An 18,941-nucleotide genomic window follows, 5' to 3' on the forward strand; every position below is an offset into this window, starting at 1 on the left:
TCAATCAGCGCTGCCAGCTCTTTTCCACTGGACCTCTTTCCAGCCCCTGCCTCGGCCCGCAGTGCTAGGCGGGTTGATGTGGCCGAAGTACAGGACGTGGTGCTGCGGTCCCTCGGCCCCCTGAGGGACCCAACATGGCGCCGCCTCCTTTCCCGCCGCTCGCGGGAGCTTCGGCGCTGACGTCACGCGAGCGCGCCCGCGCCTCAGGTGTCGGCGCGCTGACGTCACGCGCAGCGTCTCCCGCCGGTGAACGGCGGCCGCAGCCTGAGGGGTCCGTGAGGGGCCGGGGGGGGGAACCGGGGCTTTGCGGGGGCAGCGAGGGGCCCCGAGGGTGTTCGGGGGTATCGCTGCTTTGGGGGGGGGCTCCGGGCAGTTCTCGCCGGAGTTACCGCTCTTCTGGGGCCCTTCTGGGGCCCTTCTGGGACTGCCGGGCCCGGCGGGAGTTCGGGGGTGTCGGTGCTTTGTGGGGGCACCGGGTGGTGCTTACCGGGGTTACTGCTTCCCCGGGGCCGTCCCGGGCCGCGGGTGGGTGAGGGCCGTGGGGGTGCCGGGGGATGCGGGCGGTGCTCGCCGAGGGGTGACGCGCCCCTGTGCCCGCAGGTGTCCTGCCCTTTCTGCTGCGTGTGTCCCACAGCGGCGGATCCATGTCTTTCCTTGTAAGTAAACCCGAGCGCATTAGGGTGAGTGTTGAAGACCTTTCAGCTTCCCTCGTGTCTCGATAGAACGAGCCTTGCGCTTGTGCAGGGTGGCCGGGCCTGGAGAGCACTATAAGGGAAAACTGATTATAGGGCTGAGTACAGGACCTGGGTCGGTGTGCAACCAGCGCCGGTCAAAAACCCTGCACTAAAGCCTCTGTTACACGTGTATCTCCTTGGGGTGTGGTGCAGAGGGGCTGTAGTGGGCTTTGTAGTGAAGAAAAAGCACCATAATGTTGGTTTTATTTTCAGCCTTTCTTTAAGAAGTAGCCTCCTCACCTGTGTCACAATTTATGGGGTTTTTTTCCTTCGCTTTGCTTGCAAAGCTAAACACAACAGCTTTGTTTGATTTTTGCATTTTTAAATGAGGAAGTTTCCTACAACAGAACTACTTTTAATGCTTTCAAATGGTATTCTTGCATACAACTTTTGAGTCATCATTGCCTAAAGACTCATTGGTGCTTTCTAGGACCGGCTTCTTGTGCACTGAGCAACATTAGCTGTTTATTAAATTATTTTGCTAACCAGCAAATTGTACCATGGGAGTGTTTGTGATTGATTAACTTCGTGAGCAACACTCTGCAAGCTTAAAATTGCCTATTCTATTGTATACTATGTGTTTATATATATGTATATTTAAACTGCAGTATTAGATCATGATAGAAATACTCCTCTGCACAACCTAATGCTTGCTGTGAATTTCAAACATGAGTTCTGGAAGAGAATGACAACTTTAGACTATTTATGTTCTAGTTTTGCATTCAGTCAATAGATAGATAACCAAAATATTTGAATGCTCAAAGATACCACCTCTTTGTAAATAGTGAAAGCTTTGTTTTTAAACTTATTGCACCTAAACCCCCAACATTTATTTGGCTGTATGAGGGGGTTGTGGCATGCTGATTATTTTTGCTGTATATGCATGTATAAAAGCTTGTTTGAATGATTTAAAATGATATTAACTTTATTGCAAGTGCATGTTGATTGGGAATAACAGCAGCACCTGTGTGGTTGCTGGGTGCATGTCATTGTCACAAAAAGGGAATATCCTTGTCCAAAGTAAGGATGTCACTGGTGATGCAGCAAATCAATTTCAGACCACAGTAGAATCATTGAAGTTTTGGATTTTTTTTCTTGTGGGGAAGGGGAAAAGAAACTTTTCTCTAGATGGAGTAACTGATTATGTGGAGAATTTTTTTTCTTTCAGCGGTGGGTGTCTGAGAAGTTCATTGTTGAGGGGTTAAGAGAGTTCGAGCTGTTTGGAGGTAAGTTTTCCCCTTGTTAAATGACATTGCTAGAAATGTTTTATTTTAGCTGTAAAGCTTGGCAATTCGGTAGTAAGGACATATCTTAACACTAAAAGAGATTATTAAATCTCAGTGTAAATCTGGGTATTCAAACTGGCTAAGCCCAGAAATTTAATGTGGAAGTGTCCAAGATCTAGCAACTTATTTGGAAGTCATTTCCATATTGATAACAGTACTAAATTAGTTCTGTATTAGCTTAGCATAACCACTTTTTTTTTTTTCCTATGCAAAAGATGGATTTGGGGTTTGGGAAGGTTAATTATAATTTTCTGAGTGAAAATGGATTTTGAAGCTGCTGATGGCTCCCCAGAAGCAGGAGCTGACGTATTTGTGCTCTGCGTCTGCATAACAAAGTTGCCCACTAGGATGCAGAATTCCTGATCAATGATGTGGAAAATAAATAGAGCATAGGAAATATGTCTAGGTCTTGAGCTTCCAGGTGGAGTAAAAGAATTTTTATTACTTTGAATAATATTAGATAGTTTCTTCTGTATTTAAGAGTCATCTTCGAATGTGTTTATAATCACAGAATTGTTTGAGTTGGAAGGGACCTTTAAAGATCAAGTCCAACCCCCCTGCAATAAGCAGGGACATGACAGAAGGTTAATGTTTAGAGTTATAGTAAAAAATTTTGTCACCTTACATTTATGTCAAATATACAAACAGTAGCACTGTCTGAATCTCTTTGATCCCGTACATGTACTGCAATATGATTAGTGCTGCAATTTTGTGTGTAAATTAAATGTCTTTGTATAGAACAAAAAAAATCATGTCTATTTGGTATCAAAAAGTGTCATCTAGGGTTATTTACTTAGTTTTCCAACTATATTTTAATGGGTATCTGTTGAACACAACATGGTGAACAATTAATTTCTTTACTCCAGAGCAGCCTCCGGGTGACTCTCGGAGAAAAGTAAGTGACTTGTGCAGGCTGTGGTGCTGTGGTTCATTGCATGGAGATTATTCCTTGTGGAAGTTTGATTTTTCTTTTTATCTTAGTTATATATCTCATCTCTATATTTAGCTCTACAAGTGTGGAAACGGGTTTCACCCTGGAGTGGAGATTTTGGTGTGTGGTTTTCAAACTAGATGTGATAATTCAAAAATTTAAACTTAATCTCTTGGATTTATATTTGTCATTCCCCTCAGCTCCTCAAGGGTCTCTTTTTGAGGTGATTTAGTTCTGATCCTTCAGAGAATGAAGGAAGAGTGTAGTTTTATGGAATGTCTGAAAAGTGTTTGTTCTGCAGGCCCTGATTGCTCACTGGCTGGTTCATAATGAGCACATAACACATAAAATACCACAACTTACAATAGAGTATCTTAATCTAAATGATTCCCCATGTCCCCCCACCACAGGTGTGCAGGTGTTGCTTGCTCTAGTTTAAGCTAATTACAAACATGAATTAAGTGTGATTTAATCATAACTGTGTCAGTTCAAGCTGCTTATAATTGATTTTTGTGCCAGTGTCTGTAATTTACTGGCACAAACAAAGCTCAAAATAGGAGATGTATATGGAATGTTTTGTATAAAATCGAGTAAATTCACACCTTTTTTAAAATTGCTGAGTGTTAGACATGCTTGGCTGGAAGAAATTGAGATTAGCATCTGTTTTGTTTTTTTTCAAGCGTTTACTTGGGGTTTTGACACTTTTGCTGATTCTCATTTGGGTCTTTTTACGTCTAAATAAAAGCCTGTTTTTTCCCACCAAGGCTGTAGAGAAAGATACATAATTTGGGGAGGGGGGTGGGAGGAAAATTTTTGTTGCTCATGCTGAAGTGAGGGAGGGAATGAGGAGGTGGAGGGGAAGACAGCAGAACAAAACTGATATTCCTTCCTCCTAACTCAGATGAATGTCATTTGGCAAATGCAGATCCTTGCAAGCATCGCATAACTGATTGTGTTATGGTATTTATACCAATAGTTGCCTTTCAAAGATTAATTTCCTTTAAATGTATCTCAAATTAAACTGGGCTCCCGAGCCAAAAGCCAGCTCTAAATGAATGTCATGCCATAAAACTGGTCATGTGGGACTTCATTTTGCAGCTGCTTTTGACCATACACCAAAAATTGTCCCGTGTGAAACCACTGAGGAGCTTTTTTTCAGTATCTCATAAATAACATTTCAGTTTAACTTTCTTTTTTAAACTGTTGTATGATGTTGATAAATTTCTGGTCGGGCTCCTTTTGCATTAACTCTGTTATTGGGCACTGCTAACATGACGAGAGGTGAGTGAAGACCTCATACTGGAAGACTTTTCAATAGGGAATTCACAGTATTTTTCCATTACTGCACAGCCTACACCATTAATAAGATTAAATTTATTTAATTCTTTGCATCTGTTTTGTTGGCTTATGCTCTATCTGGAGTGGACTTTAATAAAGCAAACCACTTACATGTTGCTCAGTGTCTCACCAGCTGTCACCGCTCCATGACTGCTTCCCAGCCTTCTGCTTCCATCTCCTTGGTGGTGCCTTTCTGCTTCAGAGGCTTCTATCTGCCTGTGTGTCCCTGCTGGCAGTCTTGCTGTTGACAGGACTGTGTGAAATTCCTGGAAGAAGTAATGAATGATACACCTGAGATCAGAATTGACAGACCTCTTTAGCAGAAGTTTGAAATCCTGAGTGGAAAGTTGCTGCCTGTCCTGAGCCAATGAACAGCACTGCAGTGTTCACTAAAAGAAAGTATTTGGGAATGCTGCTCCCGGGGGTTTTAGCTATGCTGACATGGGACTGAGTTGTTTGAGTTGAAATTATACCAAAGCACCACAAATCTTAATTTTTGCCTTTTCCCTTAATGGAAAATACACCTGTTTTAAAAGTAGGCAGTGTGCTGTTCAAAGGCAATTGAAAAGGTGGAACTTGCGAACTGTGGTTCTAATTTACTCCCAAAGTACGCTTAGGCACCCAGAGGTAATTTACAGCAAACTCCTGTCTGTGCTCTTTGCACTGCATTTACCCTGGGCTGAGGGTAGAACAGCAAGTTCCTTGTTTTTCAGCTGTCACTGTGTTGTTTCCATCTTTCAGTGATGGAAATAAAAAATGGAGTCTGCTGTCATGGTAGGAAAAGGCACAAACCTTTTCTGCTTCATGTACCATGAGAAAAGGTCTGATAAAGGGCATTTGCAGTTGATGAAGAGTGAGGTGGAAAAATTGAGGTGGACTTCCAAATGCCAGGAGGAGTTAAAGTGCTGGAAATTTGAGATAACTAAAGACAGTTTTAGACACCAAATAAACTTTAATCCCTGTTAGGATGCTCTCCTTGTGACTTTGGACATTTGAAGGAGTTAGAAGGTACAAAAGAACTTGCAAGAACATTGAAGTTTATCATCTGCAAAATCCTGCTGGGGAAGATTTCAGTGTATGTAAATAAGGCAGGAAGCTTTATGTCAGATGGAGTGAGGGAAAGCTGACAGGCTTGGGAATGCTGCTTCCCTGTGTGGTGTGGGGGTGCTTTTTCCCCCCCCTTTTTTTTTTTTTTTATAAGCACTTATGCTTTGCAGTTTTTGCTTTCATTTGGAGCTTCTCTTTTCATGTGTGTCTGATTTTCTTCATCACTTGTACCATTCAGCTAAGCAGCTTCAGCTGTGCTGGGCTTATCCCAGGTGAGCAGCTGAAAACCAGGAGCCCCAGCATCCGCCCAGGAACGCCAACTGTTATGGTGCAGAGAAGGGCTTTGAGCAGCTTCCCTTTGGCTCTTGCTCAGGCAACAGGATGGTGGCACAGAAGTTTGTAATTATAAGAGAAAGGCAGTTACTGTACAGCAGAGTTTAGGCTGTCCTGGGGAATAATAATTGGCTTTATCCAAATATTCCTAAATAAATTCTAGCTTACAGTGATTAACAACCTACTTGTTACGTGTTTTGTAACATAGATGTCTGGATCTTCTGAAATGAGGCATCTCCTGAATTTCAATTGATAAATGATTATTTAAAATTACTTTGACATCAATTAAATCCTCTTCTGTATTCCTATTATTTTGAAGTGTATGATAATATGAGGCGTAGATGATTTTTCCAGCAAGTGATCTTTATTTCCTTTGACTTGACTTCACTTTTTTCCCTCAGACAAATGAGGCGAGCTCCGAGTCGATAGCTTCTTCCCCTAAAAGGGACACCATGAGCAACTTCCTGCCAGACAGCAGCTGCTATGAGTTGCTCACGATCATAGGTAATTCTGGAGGGCTGGAGGATCAGAGTCTGCTTTGTAAAGAAAATAATTTCTGCACATTTTTTGGCCTTTTCTTGATTGATTGCTTATTTTTGATATTGGATGACTGTCATCTTTGATTTTAAAATCATTTGAATAAAAAATGAGATGCCAGTCCCAAAGGTTTTCACCTGGGAGAGGCATGTGGTGGGTCAATGGTGCTGGGTGTGCAGTACAGTCAGCTGAAGCAGCCTGCAACCTGTCCTTAGTGCTCCCCATCACTATTTCTCCCTCAGTCCTGAATTTGAAGGACAGGATAATTCTGCTGGCTGGGAGGATTCCTCTCAGTGGGATACCTGCCAAGGAAGGTGGTATCTGATGGAACAATTACTCTTTTTTACAAGGCCAAAAGTACTTTCAGTGAGTGAGGGTAAAGATTACTGAAGGGTCAGGGACCAGAGGAGTTCTCCACAGTGCTTCCAAAAGTATTACTGAAGCTTCAATGCTTTCTCTTTCAGGCAAAGGCTTTGAAGACTTGATGGTTGTGAACTTGGCCAGATACAAACCCACAGGAGAGTATGTCACAGTCAGAAGAGTGAACCTGGAGGCCTGCACAAATGAAATGGTCACATTCTTGCAGGTAACAGCAGTCATCATGCAAGCTTAGAAGAGGACAGACAATAAGAGCAGTGCTTATCAATATTGCAGTCATGTTTCGGTATTTACTAAATTTAATAAAAATATCTTTTAGGGAGAACTTCATGTTTCCAAGCTCTTCAACCACCCTAACATCGTTCCATACAAAGCAACTTTCATAGCTGACAATGAGCTGTGGGTAGTGACTTCTTTCATGGCCTATGGTGAGTGGAGAGGGGGTACCTTTAGCTGACCATCATATTCTGTGAAATGAAATGGAAGAGCTGAAGTGTCCTTGGGGCTTCTGTTCTAACAGGTGGTGTTTTGTTTCTTTCTAGGTTCTGCAAAAGATTTAATCTGTACCCATTTTACAGATGGGATGACTGAGCTAGCCATTGCTTACATTCTCCAAGGTGTCTTGAAAGCACTTGACTACATCCACCACATGGGCTATGTACATAGGTATTAAAAAATACATTGATCATTTTCCTTCTGGTGGAAGTTCTTGGAAATAATACTCAGAGTAGAGCAGAGAATGAATCAGGAGACACAGAACACATTAAATTTTGCATTACTTTGCTGTTAGAGCAAATCAGTTTGATACTCATGGGAAGTGATATCACTGATCTTACTAAGCTGCATGAAAGTGTCATTGTGGAGCAGACTTGCCCCAAGGACCACTGTGTATCTAAAATCATGATCCATAACATTTAGTCCTGCATTTCTCCTCACCACAGAAACATTCTTTGGGAACTTGCAAAGGCAATGAATAGAATCCTGTTAATCGATTTTGCCCAGCATCCAAAGATGGTTGTTAGGAGTCAGCCTCCTGGTAGGAAGCTGATCGGGTATTGTCCTGTGCATTGAGCTGTTCAGTAAAGGCCAGGAAACCTGACTGTTTCTCCCTTTTTTCCTCAGGAGTGTTAAAGCCAGCCACATCCTGATCTCTGTAGATGGGAAGGTGTACCTCTCTGGCCTGCGGAGTAACCTGAGTATGATCAACCATGGGCAGCGACTCAAAGTTGTTCATGACTTCCCCAAATACAGCATCAAAGTGCTGCCTTGGCTCAGTCCTGAAGTTTTGCAGCAGGTGTGTTTAAAAGAAACTGCTTGTGTTTAGTGATGAACACATCTGTATCTGTATAATTTTCTGAGCTCTTAGGGCAAGTTCAGGGCGTGTAGGGTGGGAGATATGAGAGAACGTGCAGAGTTGCTTTCTTGTGATGAGCTCTGTTCCTTTTTTCTTTTCTTTTTGTCTTAAAACCAGTGACCCCTAGCAAGGAGAAGGGTACATGAATGCAAGGAAAAACAAAGGGAGAGGCTAAAGGAAACAGATTTGGGGTGGATGCAGGGCAAGTGGGTGGAATTTGATCTAGTTGACTCAATAGTTTAATTGTAGGCATCTCTACCGGTTGTCTCATTTACAAGGTGTTATCAGATGTGAGTTACCCAGGGTAGATGCCATCCCTACAGGCTGGCTGATTTCAGTTACATAAATGTTGCCCTTAACTGTGTGTTTTAACAAACCAAAAATCCCTCACCACAATAAATCATTCTATCTGTGGGCTGTACTGTTACTGTTCTAACCATCTGGGTTTGCTGACTTGCAGTCGAATCATGGGTATTGCCCAATCAATCACATCCAAGTCCCTGAAGCTAACTTTCCATTTCCTTTTCACGTAGAATCTGCAGGGTTACGATGCAAAATCTGACATTTACAGCGTGGGGATAACGGCCTGTGAGCTGGCAAATGGACACGTCCCATTTAAAGACATGCCTTCTACTCAGGTAGGGTTTGCAAGCTCCTTTCCTGTCCTTCGTCCTGGCACCTTGAACTGCTTTGCTGCACTGGGATGTGAACGCAGGAGGACGTCCTGCCTACATGAACGGGAAACCTTAACTGTGTGTGATGTTGCTTGTGCCCCTGCTCTTCCAGATGCTCTTGGAAAAGCTGAATGGAACTGTTCCCTGCCTGCTGGACACCACCACAATTCCTGCTGACGAGCTGACTATGAAGATGTCCCGTTCCAGTGCAAACTATGGGATGGGGGAGAGCACGGCCATGAGCAACGTGCGCGCGGCCAACGGGGAGCCAGCCCTGCACCCCTATCTCCGCACCTTCTCCACCTACTTCCATAACTTTGTGGAGCAGTGCCTCCAGAGGAACCCCGATTTCAGGTAAAGCCAGGTGAAAGCTGTTCTCCCCACCTGCGCTATTCTAGGGCTGGTTAAACTATGGGAGCCAGCAGAGATTGTTTACAGTTTCTGTTCCAAAAGTGTAGTGGAGTGAGGATGTGCCCCATCTGTTGAGGAGAGCAGTCCAAATGTGTAGAATGAGCAGTGTTAACACTTGAGCACTTCCTACGTGACAGCCCGAAGAATTCCTTTGCAGCCTTCCTTGGGGGATGAGTGATGCTGCACATAGAGAAAATAAACAACTTGAGTTTCTGGCCCCTCTGAGACCGTGTTTACCCAGTTCCCATCACTGCAAATGGCTGCTTTTCAGCCAGCAGAGAGCAATGGTGGAAAGTGATCAAAGCTGCATTTTTCTTTGTGGTGAGGGTAATCTGTAGCCATGACAGACTTTCCAGGGGTGCCCCACTGCTCAGGAGCTGTCCTTGGCCAGATGTAGGGGATGCAAGTATGTAATGTAAAGGTTAGAAGAAGGAGGTTGAACTCCTTGCATAAAATATTATGTGATTGTAAATGCTTAATAACAGTGCTACCACTGAAAAAAGGGAGATACCCAATAACTGAGAAATGGGAGAGGCAGGAAGGACCTCAGTCTTATTGCCACTATCTGACTTCAAGCACTGACTCATTTTCTTGTGTGCTTCCCTCATTCTACCTCCCTCCCACAGGCCAAGCGCCGGCACTCTGCTCAGTCACCCCTTTTTTAAGCAGGTAAGGAACTAATTTCTCTACAGGTAAAGCACAGTGGCTTTGCTGTAGTTGTCTTGCTGGGAGGGTGGGGATGTTGAGTGGCTGAATTTTCTGCGATTGGAAGGATTAAGTCAGTTTTTTGACTAACTGTAGTGTGGTGTGGTGATCATCACATCCTCTGGGGAGGTGCTTGGGCTGCTCTTGAAGTATCTCTTATCTAAGAGAGGTTTTAAATCTGCCTGTCCTGGGAGCCACAACAGTTCAACAGCCGCCCAGTTGAGTTCTGGGGTAAAGCAGTTCTAATCTGCTCCTTAATGAGACCAAAGGGTGCCCCGTGTGTTTCCTGCCTGTTGTTTCTGGCTGCAGTGCTGGGTGGAGCAGCACCTGAGCAGCCCCGAGTGCTCATTCTGCCCTTCCTGTGCAGATCAAGCGCCGAGCTTCTGAAGCACTCCCTGAACTTCTGCGCCCTGTCACCCCCATCACCAATTTGGAAGGGACACTGCCCCAGGATCCCAGTGGCATTTTTGGGTTGGTATCAAATCTGGAGCAGCTGGATGTGGATGACTGGGAATTCTAGAAAAATAGGGACTGCACTGAGTTCTGGAGGAGCTTTCTGGACATTGTAATTTATTGGTCCTGTTCATAAAAGCTGATGAATGTTACACACAGAGGAGTTTACAGGTCCTTGGGAAGGAACTTCAACTGCCTCTTTACTTAAGAAGTAGCCTGGATACAAACTGACAGACCTGAGCTGGAAAAGGATCAACCCAAGGATCTGTGGAGTTTTCCAGAAGGTGCAGCGTTCAGAGCCCCCGTTCTTGCAGCTGAGCACTGGTAGAGCACTTGAGGGGGCTGAGTGAGTCCGTGTAGTTATGGTCTTTATTTATGTGTTTCTAAAAGTCACTGGCTTCCTCACAGTTGAGGCTGCATGTCCCTGCCCTCTTTGGTTCTTTCTCTTTTAAGGGTGCCTTAGAGTTGACGGGAGGTGGGCAGCTTTTAGTTTTGGGCATTCTCTTAGAACTAGTCAGGTTCCTGTAACAGTGTTGTCACAGGGCAAGTTTTAATGGGGAGAAAAAAGGGATTATATTCTTAGTTACTGCTTTGTGATGGAAAATGGCAGATCAAAGACAAGCAGATGCCATTCCAGGCACTCCTGCTGCACTGGGCATTCCTCTGCAGCACTGGATTCTTCCAGTCTGGAGAGGGCTTTTGAAGACTTCTCACTCCGTGCTGAGCACTCTGAACTCCAGGTCAGACAGGGCCTTCCAGCCTCTCCTTCCAGCTTCCTGGGTCACCAGAGCAGTGTGGATGCCTGTACAATGTACCAGCTTTTTTATCCCCTTCCAGATGAACTTTGTTAGCTGGGCTGGTTTCACAGCACAAAACACTTTACCTGCCTGTTCTCAGTGACTTACCCTGGCACAGAGGAAAAGTAAATTGATTTTCATGCTGATCTTCTTCCTCACGACTCCTGTACAGAACTGAACTTTAACCTTTCCATTACCACTGCTGTTCTGCCTTCCCTCACTGACGGGTAAAAGCTGCTCACGTGTGATTCATGGCTGTGTGATTGCCCTGCTGCTGTGGCAGCTCTCCCCCAGTCCATGGTGTTTGGTTTTTCTGGAGGTGTATTTAAGGCTTTTAGTTTGACTTTTCCAAGGGCCATGGGTGCTGGAGGTTGTCTACTCTTTACTGAAGCACTGAGGATCCTTGTGTAGGTGCATTTGATGGAGTAGTGGTGCTGGCAACAGGTCCTTGTGTTTATAAACTGTACTTGAACCCAGATAAAGTTTGTTACTCTAGTTTTTTTCCAAAACAAATAAAATATTTCTGAAGTTGTTTTTTAAGTCTGCTGTTTGTGCAGGATGATGGAAGTGAATCACAGAGGGTGACAGGCTGGCTGTGCATGCTTGCTTTTACCTCCTTATTTTCATACAGCTCAGCAGTTTATGGCAGCTGCCTTCATGCTTCAGAAACGTACTTCAACTAAAGCAACAAGCTGCAAACACCTGGACTTGCTCTTTTCTGAAAGGTTCAGTAAAATTCTCCCAGTTGCAGTGGTGTTTAAGGGCAGGCCCAGTTCTACTTCCTCACTATGATCAGGTTTGGGTCCTGATTTCATCTTACTGTAAGAAGATACTAATTTCCTGGTTTGTTATGAAGTTTTACAAACAGGGCTGATTCAAGAAGTGTGTTGCCCACTGAAGTTCTATCCCTGTCTTGAGTTCTAGGAACCAGGACAAGACCAGCCTGCTTTCCCATGCATTAGCATTTTTAGGGTGAAGGATGAACTTAGTGCAAGCTCATATTTCTCATCCCTGCCCATGCCTGCAGCTTGCTCCATGCTCAAAGATTAGGGGCTTAAATTAACTTTGTTCCATGCAGGATCGGTGCAGAGTTAGGAGTGAAACAGCAGCACTGTGGTCAGAAGCAGCAGTTATGAAGTAACTGAACAGTCACCCTCCTTCCCCAGGTGCACCTGGGGGTCCTGGGGGGAGCAGATGACTCAGCCACAGCCCTTGAGTCTTACCTGTCCTGCCTTGTGCCCCCACAGGGCAGCAAAGATGGAGTCCAGCACAGGTGGACACTGTTCAGTAGCTGCTGGTTGGATACGTAACCCCTGGCTAACAGCTGTGAGCTTTTTTTTTTTTATCCTACAAAAGCTTTATTCAGTTATGTACAAAACGTGTTCTGCTACTGTGGATCCTCTCCATGGTCTGACTGCTGTTCCTCTTCTTCCTCTCCTTTGTGTTTTTCCAATTTTGCCATGAGCTCTGAAAAACAGGAACAGGCAGGATGAGGCTCCAGGTGCAGGGGCTGCCCCCCGCCCCCAGAGCCAGGGGCCCAGGTCCTGCGAACACCCAGGAGCAGGGCAGCTACCAAACATCCCTTGCCTGCAGAGGCTCAGCTTGGAGCTGCCCCTGTTTGCCGAGTCCAGGCAGGAGCTGTTACAGTCATTCCCTCAGTGCATTACTGACCACACAAGCTGCTGCCTCTGCTCCCATGGCACACCTCCCTTCCCTCTCCAGTCGCTCCCCAGGTTCCCCACCTGGGTAAGCACACATGCTCATTTTGCATCCATGATTTACTATTTCCTGACACTAACTGAGCCAAGAGCTGTGAACTGCAGCTCAGGGCCAGGCCCAACACCAGGAAGGTCCAGCAGGAGCTGGTGCCTTTGCTGCTCCAGGTGCTCCCCCAGATGCCCATTACCTTTCGCAGGGTTGAAGACCCCATTGGTTTGCTTGTCACAGACGTAGCAGCGCTGGGATTTGCGATAGTGCTGGAGGGCACAGCTCTCACAGAAGTAGTGCCGGCACCTGTACGGAGACACAGAGGTCACTGCCAGGCACCAGTCATTGTGTCCTGGACACAGGAACATAAAGGTTGGAAAAGACCTCCAAGATAGAGTCCAGCCTTTGACTGATCCCCACCTTGTCACCCAAAGCAGAGCACTGAGTCCCACGTCCAGTTGTTCCCTGGACACCTCCAGGGATGGGGACTCCACCAGCTCCCTGGGTAGCCCCTTCCACTGCATGACCACCCTCTCCATGGTCCCCAAGGGAGGCAAAAGTGAGCTGCAGGCAAAGCTTCCTCTGCATCCCTGTCCCCATGGAAGGTGTTTTCAGCATTGCTTCACCAATGTGCAGTGACAGCACAGAGCCACCAGTGAGCTCTTCCAGACACAGGTACCAGCAGGACAGCATTCAGAGTGAGAAAGGCCTGTCCTCAGCCTCCTCCTCATCCTTGCCAAGCTCTTGGCTTCCCCATGCTCACACTTCTCTGCTCAGGCAGTGCAGCTGCCATTCGAGTCCAGGAGCAATGAAAACAAAATCTCAAGGTTAAGGGGGAAAGATGAGGTAATGAGGCAGCATCTGTGGAAATCTAAAAAGTCCTTGAATAAGGGTTTGAGATCCCTTCCAAGGGCATGCTCCAGATGCAGCTATGAGACTCCCTGGCTCTCTCAGGATTTCCTCACCCACCAGAAAGCCACAGCAGACAACAAGCAGGTTCCACCCACAGCCCATGGGGTGGGTTTGTCTTTGCCTCAGCAGTGAATGAATGACTTGTGAGCTGGATTGACAGCAGACACGTGGCTCCTCGTGCCAAACCACCACTTACTTGGTGACCACGGGGTTCTTAAAGGAACCTCTGCAGATGAAGCATTTGAAAGGCATGTCCTCCTCATCGCTGCTCACCTCGTAGTTTTCGTCGTCTGCAGAAGAGAAAGTGAACCAGAGCAGAGTGAGAGGAGAGGCCAGCCCAACCCATGTGTGGGGCATGAAATAATAAATAAGGGGAGAGCACAGCAGGTGGGATTCAATCTCTGCTGGAAACAATGGAGCTCTGGCATCTGGGTGTTGCTGATGTCAGTAACACGTGTGGGACTGTGCTATAATTAGGGCTAATGAGCCAGCAGGCCTGTTGCTCATCTCAGGAGAAAATTCTTTTCTACTTCACCCACTCACTGCTATAAAGAGAAACATTCTCCAGCCCCCTCCTGTTTTAGACTTTCTTCCAAACCAGCTGCCACCAAGCTCTGGTTCCAACTGAACAGAGAACACCCTTTTCCCCCCGTTTGTACAGCAGTGCTCATGAGCCTTGGGCCTCACCTATGGACACTGCATGACAAATGACACCCCACCTCCTGGGCATCCGGGGGACAGACAGTCCCATCTCCCCAGCTCCACAGAGCTCGCTGCTAGGACCCACACAACAGCAGTGCTCTCCTTCACAGAGAGCCAGGGGAAACCATCCTCACTGGGGAAGCCAGGGGTTGTGTGAAAGCAGCAGGTCTGTTCAGCACTGTCAGTGGTTACTGGCCCTAAGCTCATCCTGCAGCAGGAGCTGCACAGCTTTGGAACAGAGCCCTGTGAGAGCAGCGAGGCCGTACCGTTGACACCGTAGCGGCCTTCGTCCAGCTCCCGTTCGATCTGCCAGCCGTGTTTGTAGTCCGAGCGGTCGTGCAGGAATTTGCAGCTGTCTGAGCAGCACAAAGAAAGAGGAAGTAAGAGCCAGGCTGCAAGGGCAGAATGTTACCAGGACACCTCATTCTGGGGCAGCCTGAGCTTTGCCCAGCCAGAGAAATCTGACTGCTCCTTCTCCAGGGCAGCACCAAGCTCCTGGAGCAGGTACAGGATCCCTCAGTGCTGACAGGCTGCAAGGATCATCCTCTCAGTGCCACAGGGACAGTTCCAGCAGTTATGCACATGGAAAGTGGGATAAGGAACAGAAAAACTCATTCCTCACATGGTCTCAGTGGACACAATACCTGTAAGAATGTGGGTCACTGGAACATCCTGGGTTCCCTCCTAGGACTCCTGTCACCACTAATTAGAGGCCCTGGGCTTTCGAAGGGCCAGCATGAATGACAAGAATGTTACATAAACAGCTCTGCACAGAAGGGTCTGTGACTCAGCCTCAGCACCACATACACGGGGTCACAGCACACCTGGTGTTTGCACACCTGGTGTTCAGCTGCAGACACGAGGCACTCACCCCCGAAGCCACAGAACCCGGTCTCTTTGTAGTCCTTGCAGATGTCGGGCTGGTAGTCCCAGCGCACCGTGGCCCGCAGGTGCTCTGGAGCACGGATGGGGCCTTTCCTGAAAGGGGGGCAGAGGGCTCAGCCCGGCTGCACAGCAGCCCTGGAGCAGGGCCCTGGCCAGAACCAGAGACCAGACTGGTCAGACAGGCAGAAATTGGCAGTGACAGCAGAGTTCCAGCCCCAGACCCATGCCTTTGGGATGGTGCCTGAGCACCTCCGTGGTCCCAGACCCCCAAGGCTCATCCCAACCCACCTGACCATTCCTGAAGAGGCGTTTCCCATCGATGTGTCCTTGGGCTTAACGTACTTCTGGTAGTTGTTAATGCCACGGTAAATTTTATCATCTTCCTTTCCTCTCAGCTCCTAGAAAAGCAAGAAGAGATGATTAAGGATCAGGAGAGCTTCATGACATGGATTAATTGTCACCACTCTGACACCAGTCTTCCTTCCCACCCTGCCTTCCTTAACACCAAGATGCCAATAAAGCCACAAAAGTCCCCTATTTGCAAGGGTTACACTTCTGGCTTCTCACACTTCCAGGGAAGAAGAGACTCTAACTCTTCTTGGTGTGCAGAAGGGGATGAGTAAAGCACAGGCTCTCCTGCTGCAGAGCACGAGCTCCTAAGGAGCAAGGCTGACTCACCTCCTGAATTTTTTGGCTGCGCTCAAAGATGGCCTGGGCATCCTTCTCCTTCTCTGTGTCCAGTTCATACACTGCTGTGGCTCCCATGTCTTCTGGGCCAACGGGTTTCTGAAAAGCAAGGAAAACTTGTGGCGAGAGTGGAGACAGTGGAAACCTGGACAAGACAGAGAGCTCCTTGGCTACCTGAAGGTTGTCACAGAGCAAGAACTGGACACACCTGCTTTATCCCTTGGCATTTGCTAGGGAAAATTCACCATGGGCTCCAGCCTAGTGTGTGCAGAGACCAGAGTGCTCATTCCCCTTTGCTCCCAAATTTTAGCCTGCAGAGTCAGGGAACAGTTATTTTACTCCTTCACACCCAGCCCCAGCTCAGCTGGAAGCCCCACTCAGTTCACCCATGTCCAACACTTAAATCATGGGACCCTCCTGCCCACACACAGGATGTTACTGAACTTCTGACCCAGCTGGAGGTGGCCAAAATTCAGTTTCAACACAGTTATCTGGTTTAGATTCCTCTTTAATGGATTGAACAGATACCTATTCCTAGCTTCTATCAAACCTTTGAGAACAGCTGCACAGAAACCAGAGAATAATTACTGCCGGCCTCAATTAAACACAAATCCATCTTAGGTGCCAAAAGCTTGTGGAGTCCCAAAGCTGTCATCTCCTCCTGTCCCTTCCCGTTCTCTCCAGAAGGTTGGGCAAACAAAATGCTGCCTCCCTTGGCAGCAGCCAAAGATGGTCTAACACTGAAAACACAAATCCAACAGTTTAGCAAACCTGATCCAACTGCTCCCTCTCCTGAAAAATCTGTGCAGTGTTGGGCAAGTCCAGTGGCATCCTGGAGTTTTAACTCCCACCTCTAAGAGGGAAAGGCCAACCTTTGACAGCCTCCCGTGGAGGGAGGGACTATCAGAATAAACCCAGCACAAGGTGCTTGGCTATTAAGAAGGGACAGGGAGGTGCATTAATAAGAAAGAATGTCCAATCCCATGTTCAGAGTGGCAAATTCTGTCTGTGACAAGTGGAATCCCCAGCCCCACCCAAGCTGACACTCCAGGCCCCCGTGCTGCCCGTCCTTACCGCCGACCTCGTCGATTTGTAGGTGACCCCGATCTCCTTGGCAGGATCCTCGTCCTCGCTGCTGCTCGGCGCGTACTCCGGCCTCTCCCTCGCACAGCGCCGGGTCTGAGGGGGGACAGCAGGGATGGGGGAGGAAAGGCTGCAGCACTGTCCTGGCTGAGCGTGGCAGGCCACCGCAGGCCCACCTGGATGGAGCAGATGCTCCCTCGGAGCTCCCTTACCTTCTGAATCATAGGGTTGGGGGTGTCCCGCCGCCGCTCCTTCCGCACCACGGTGCTGCCCTCCTCCCCGCTGCTCTCTGCGGGGAAAGCCCAGCGTGAGGGGCACGACCCAGACCTGAGGCAGCTCCTCCCCTGGGCCGGCTGGGGAAGCCCACGGGAGACCCAATAATCCCATCCTGAGAGCGCTGTGCAAACGCTCCTGGAGCTCCGGCAGCCTCGGGGCCGTGCCCATTCCCTGGGAGCCTGTTCAGTGTCCGACCACCCTCGAGGGGAAGAACCTCCTCCTAATAGCCAACCTAAATCCCCTGTGACACAAGTGCAAGGGTCCTTCACGCCCTCCGCCACTCGCACACGGGCTGGGGAGAGCAGCCAGGCCCGCCGTGTGGGCAGCGCTGGGGGCGGCACCAGGCCCTCCCTCGCCTCCGCACTGCACCGTACCGCACCAGCTCGGCTCCCCGCGCCTCCTCACCCCGTTCCTGGTCGCTGCCGGACCGTTTTCGCCGGCCCCTGCCCGCGGCTCGGACCCGCTTCTTGAACACAAAGCTGCAGACGCCGCTCTCCTCCGCCATCCTGTGCCGCCGGTCCCGCGCCCCCGGACAGAGCGGCGGCCGGCGCGGGCTGCGCCCCCTGCGGGCGCGGAGGACTCAGCGCCCGGGCTGGGCCGCGGTCCCGCGGGTCCCGGGCCTGTCCCCCACGCCCGATCCCAATTCCCGATCCTCGATATCCCCGATTCCGCTCCCTCCCTGCGCTGCCCGGCCCCCCTCCTCCTTCCCGCGCCCCCTGAGCCCGGCACGGGGGCGGTTTCCCCGGTTCCCGCTCGTCTCCCGCAGGCCCGGCGGGTTTCCACGGCAACGGGGACGCCGCTGGGTTCCTGCGACCCCCGGCCCCGTGTGGAACCGCGGGAGCCCCGGCACCGCCCGCTGCCCTGCGTGGGGGCGAGCGTGGCACGTGTGTGTGTGTACATGTGTGTGTGTGCGTGTACATGTGTGTGTGTGTGTGTGTACATGTCCGTGTGTGTGTGTGTGTGTGTGTCTGTGTGTGTGTGTGTGTGTGTGTGTGTGTACATGTCCGTGTGTGTGTGTGTGTGTGTGTCTGTGTGTGTGTGTGTGTGTGTGTACATGTGTGCGTGTACATGTGTGTGTGTGTGTGTGTACATGTCCGTGTGTGTCTGTGTGTGTGTGTGTGTACATGTGTGTGTGTGTGTGCGTGTACATGTGTGTGTGTGTGTGTGTCTGTGTGTGTGTGTGTGTCTGTGTGTGTGTGTGTGTGTACATGTGTGTGTGTGTACGTGTGTGTGTGTGTGTGTGTGTACATGTGTGTGTGTGTACATGTGTGTGTGTACGTGTGTGTGTGTGTGTGTGTACATGTGTGTGTGTGTGTGTGTGTACGTGTGTCCGTGTGTATCTGTGTGTGTGTCCATGTGTGTCCCTGTGTGTCCCTGTGTGTCCCTGTGTGTCCATGTGTCCGTGTGTGTGTGTGTGTGTGTGTGTACGTGTGTCCGTGTGTGTCTGTGTGTGTCCGTGTGTGTGTCCGTGTGTGTGTCCGTGTGTGTGTCCATGTGTCCGTGTGTGTCCGTGTGTCTGTGTGTGTCCATGTGTCCGTGTGTGTCCGTGTGTGTGTCCGTGTGTGTCCATGTGTGAGCCCAGGCACAAGGGACAGTGCAGTTCCACCATCAGAGAAAAGTCTGCTCTCCCATGAGGTTACTGCTACCCGGTGATGAACACTCCTATTGCTAAAAGTCTAACAGGATAATTAATAAGCTAACAAACAAGCTG

The 18,941-nt window shown here is 48.5% G+C and overlaps 2 protein-coding genes across 5 annotated transcripts; one reads left to right on the forward strand and one right to left on the reverse strand.

The window, feature by feature from the left end:
• Positions 1-202: 202 nt before the first annotated feature.
• Positions 203-11,518, forward strand: STRADA (STE20 related adaptor alpha). 4 transcript variants are annotated; one of them, XM_039564518.1, is made up of 13 exons: positions 203-271; positions 601-680; positions 1,903-1,960; positions 2,887-2,915; positions 6,071-6,173; positions 6,671-6,792; positions 6,904-7,012; positions 7,127-7,250; positions 7,707-7,878; positions 8,472-8,576; positions 8,725-8,966; positions 9,650-9,692; positions 10,096-11,518. In XM_039564518.1, the coding sequence occupies exons 2-13, from the start codon at positions 645-647 to the stop codon at positions 10,246-10,248; spliced, it is 1,296 nt and encodes a 431-aa protein (XP_039420452.1). In that variant the 5' UTR covers positions 203-271; positions 601-644; the 3' UTR covers positions 10,249-11,518. The 4 variants fall into 4 exon arrangements, with proteins under 4 accessions (XP_039420452.1, XP_039420453.1, XP_010412347.2 ...); XM_039564519.1 differs by having other exon boundaries at positions 601-656; XM_010414045.3 differs by lacking the exons at positions 203-271; positions 2,887-2,915 and having other exon boundaries at positions 609-680.
• On the reverse strand, positions 10,278-17,774 carry LOC104698631 (E3 ubiquitin-protein ligase RNF113A). Its single transcript, XM_039564521.1, has 10 exons — positions 17,636-17,774; positions 17,167-17,243; positions 16,946-17,050; positions 15,863-15,970; positions 15,473-15,582; positions 15,171-15,277; positions 14,566-14,655; positions 13,794-13,887; positions 12,885-12,991; positions 10,278-12,445 (listed from the first exon to the last, which is right to left on the reverse strand). Exons 1-10 carry the CDS (start codon positions 17,733-17,735, stop codon positions 12,366-12,368), a joined length of 978 nt encoding a protein of 325 aa, XP_039420455.1. The 5' UTR covers positions 17,736-17,774; the 3' UTR covers positions 10,278-12,365.
• Positions 17,775-18,941: the final 1,167 nt, after the last annotated feature.

The sequence above is a fragment of the Corvus cornix genome, chromosome 23 (genome assembly GCF_000738735.6).
Source record: "Corvus cornix cornix isolate S_Up_H32 chromosome 23, ASM73873v5, whole genome shotgun sequence".
In the NCBI taxonomy this organism is placed as follows: domain Eukaryota; kingdom Metazoa; phylum Chordata; class Aves; order Passeriformes; family Corvidae; genus Corvus; species Corvus cornix.

Coding starts and splice junctions, on each gene's coding strand:
- STRADA (XM_039564518.1), top strand. CDS start 645: ATGTCTTTCCTTGTAAGTAAACCCGAGCGCATTAGG. Junction 681..1,902: donor GTAAACCCGAGCGCATTAGG/GTGAGTGTTGAA, acceptor TTTTTCTTTCAG/CGGTGGGTGTCTGAGAAGTT. Junction 6,793..6,903: donor AAATGGTCACATTCTTGCAG/GTAACAGCAGTC, acceptor AATATCTTTTAG/GGAGAACTTCATGTTTCCAA.
- LOC104698631 (XM_039564521.1), bottom strand. CDS start 17,735: ATGGCGGAGGAGAGCGGCGTCTGCAGCTTTGTGTTCAAGAAGCGGGTC. Junction 15,583..15,862: donor GCAGCCAAAAAATTCAGGAG/GTGAGTCAGCCT, acceptor TTGCTTTTCTAG/GAGCTGAGAGGAAAGGAAGA. Junction 15,278..15,472: donor GCCTCTTCAGGAATGGTCAG/GTGGGTTGGGAT, acceptor CCCCCCTTTCAG/GAAAGGCCCCATCCGTGCTC.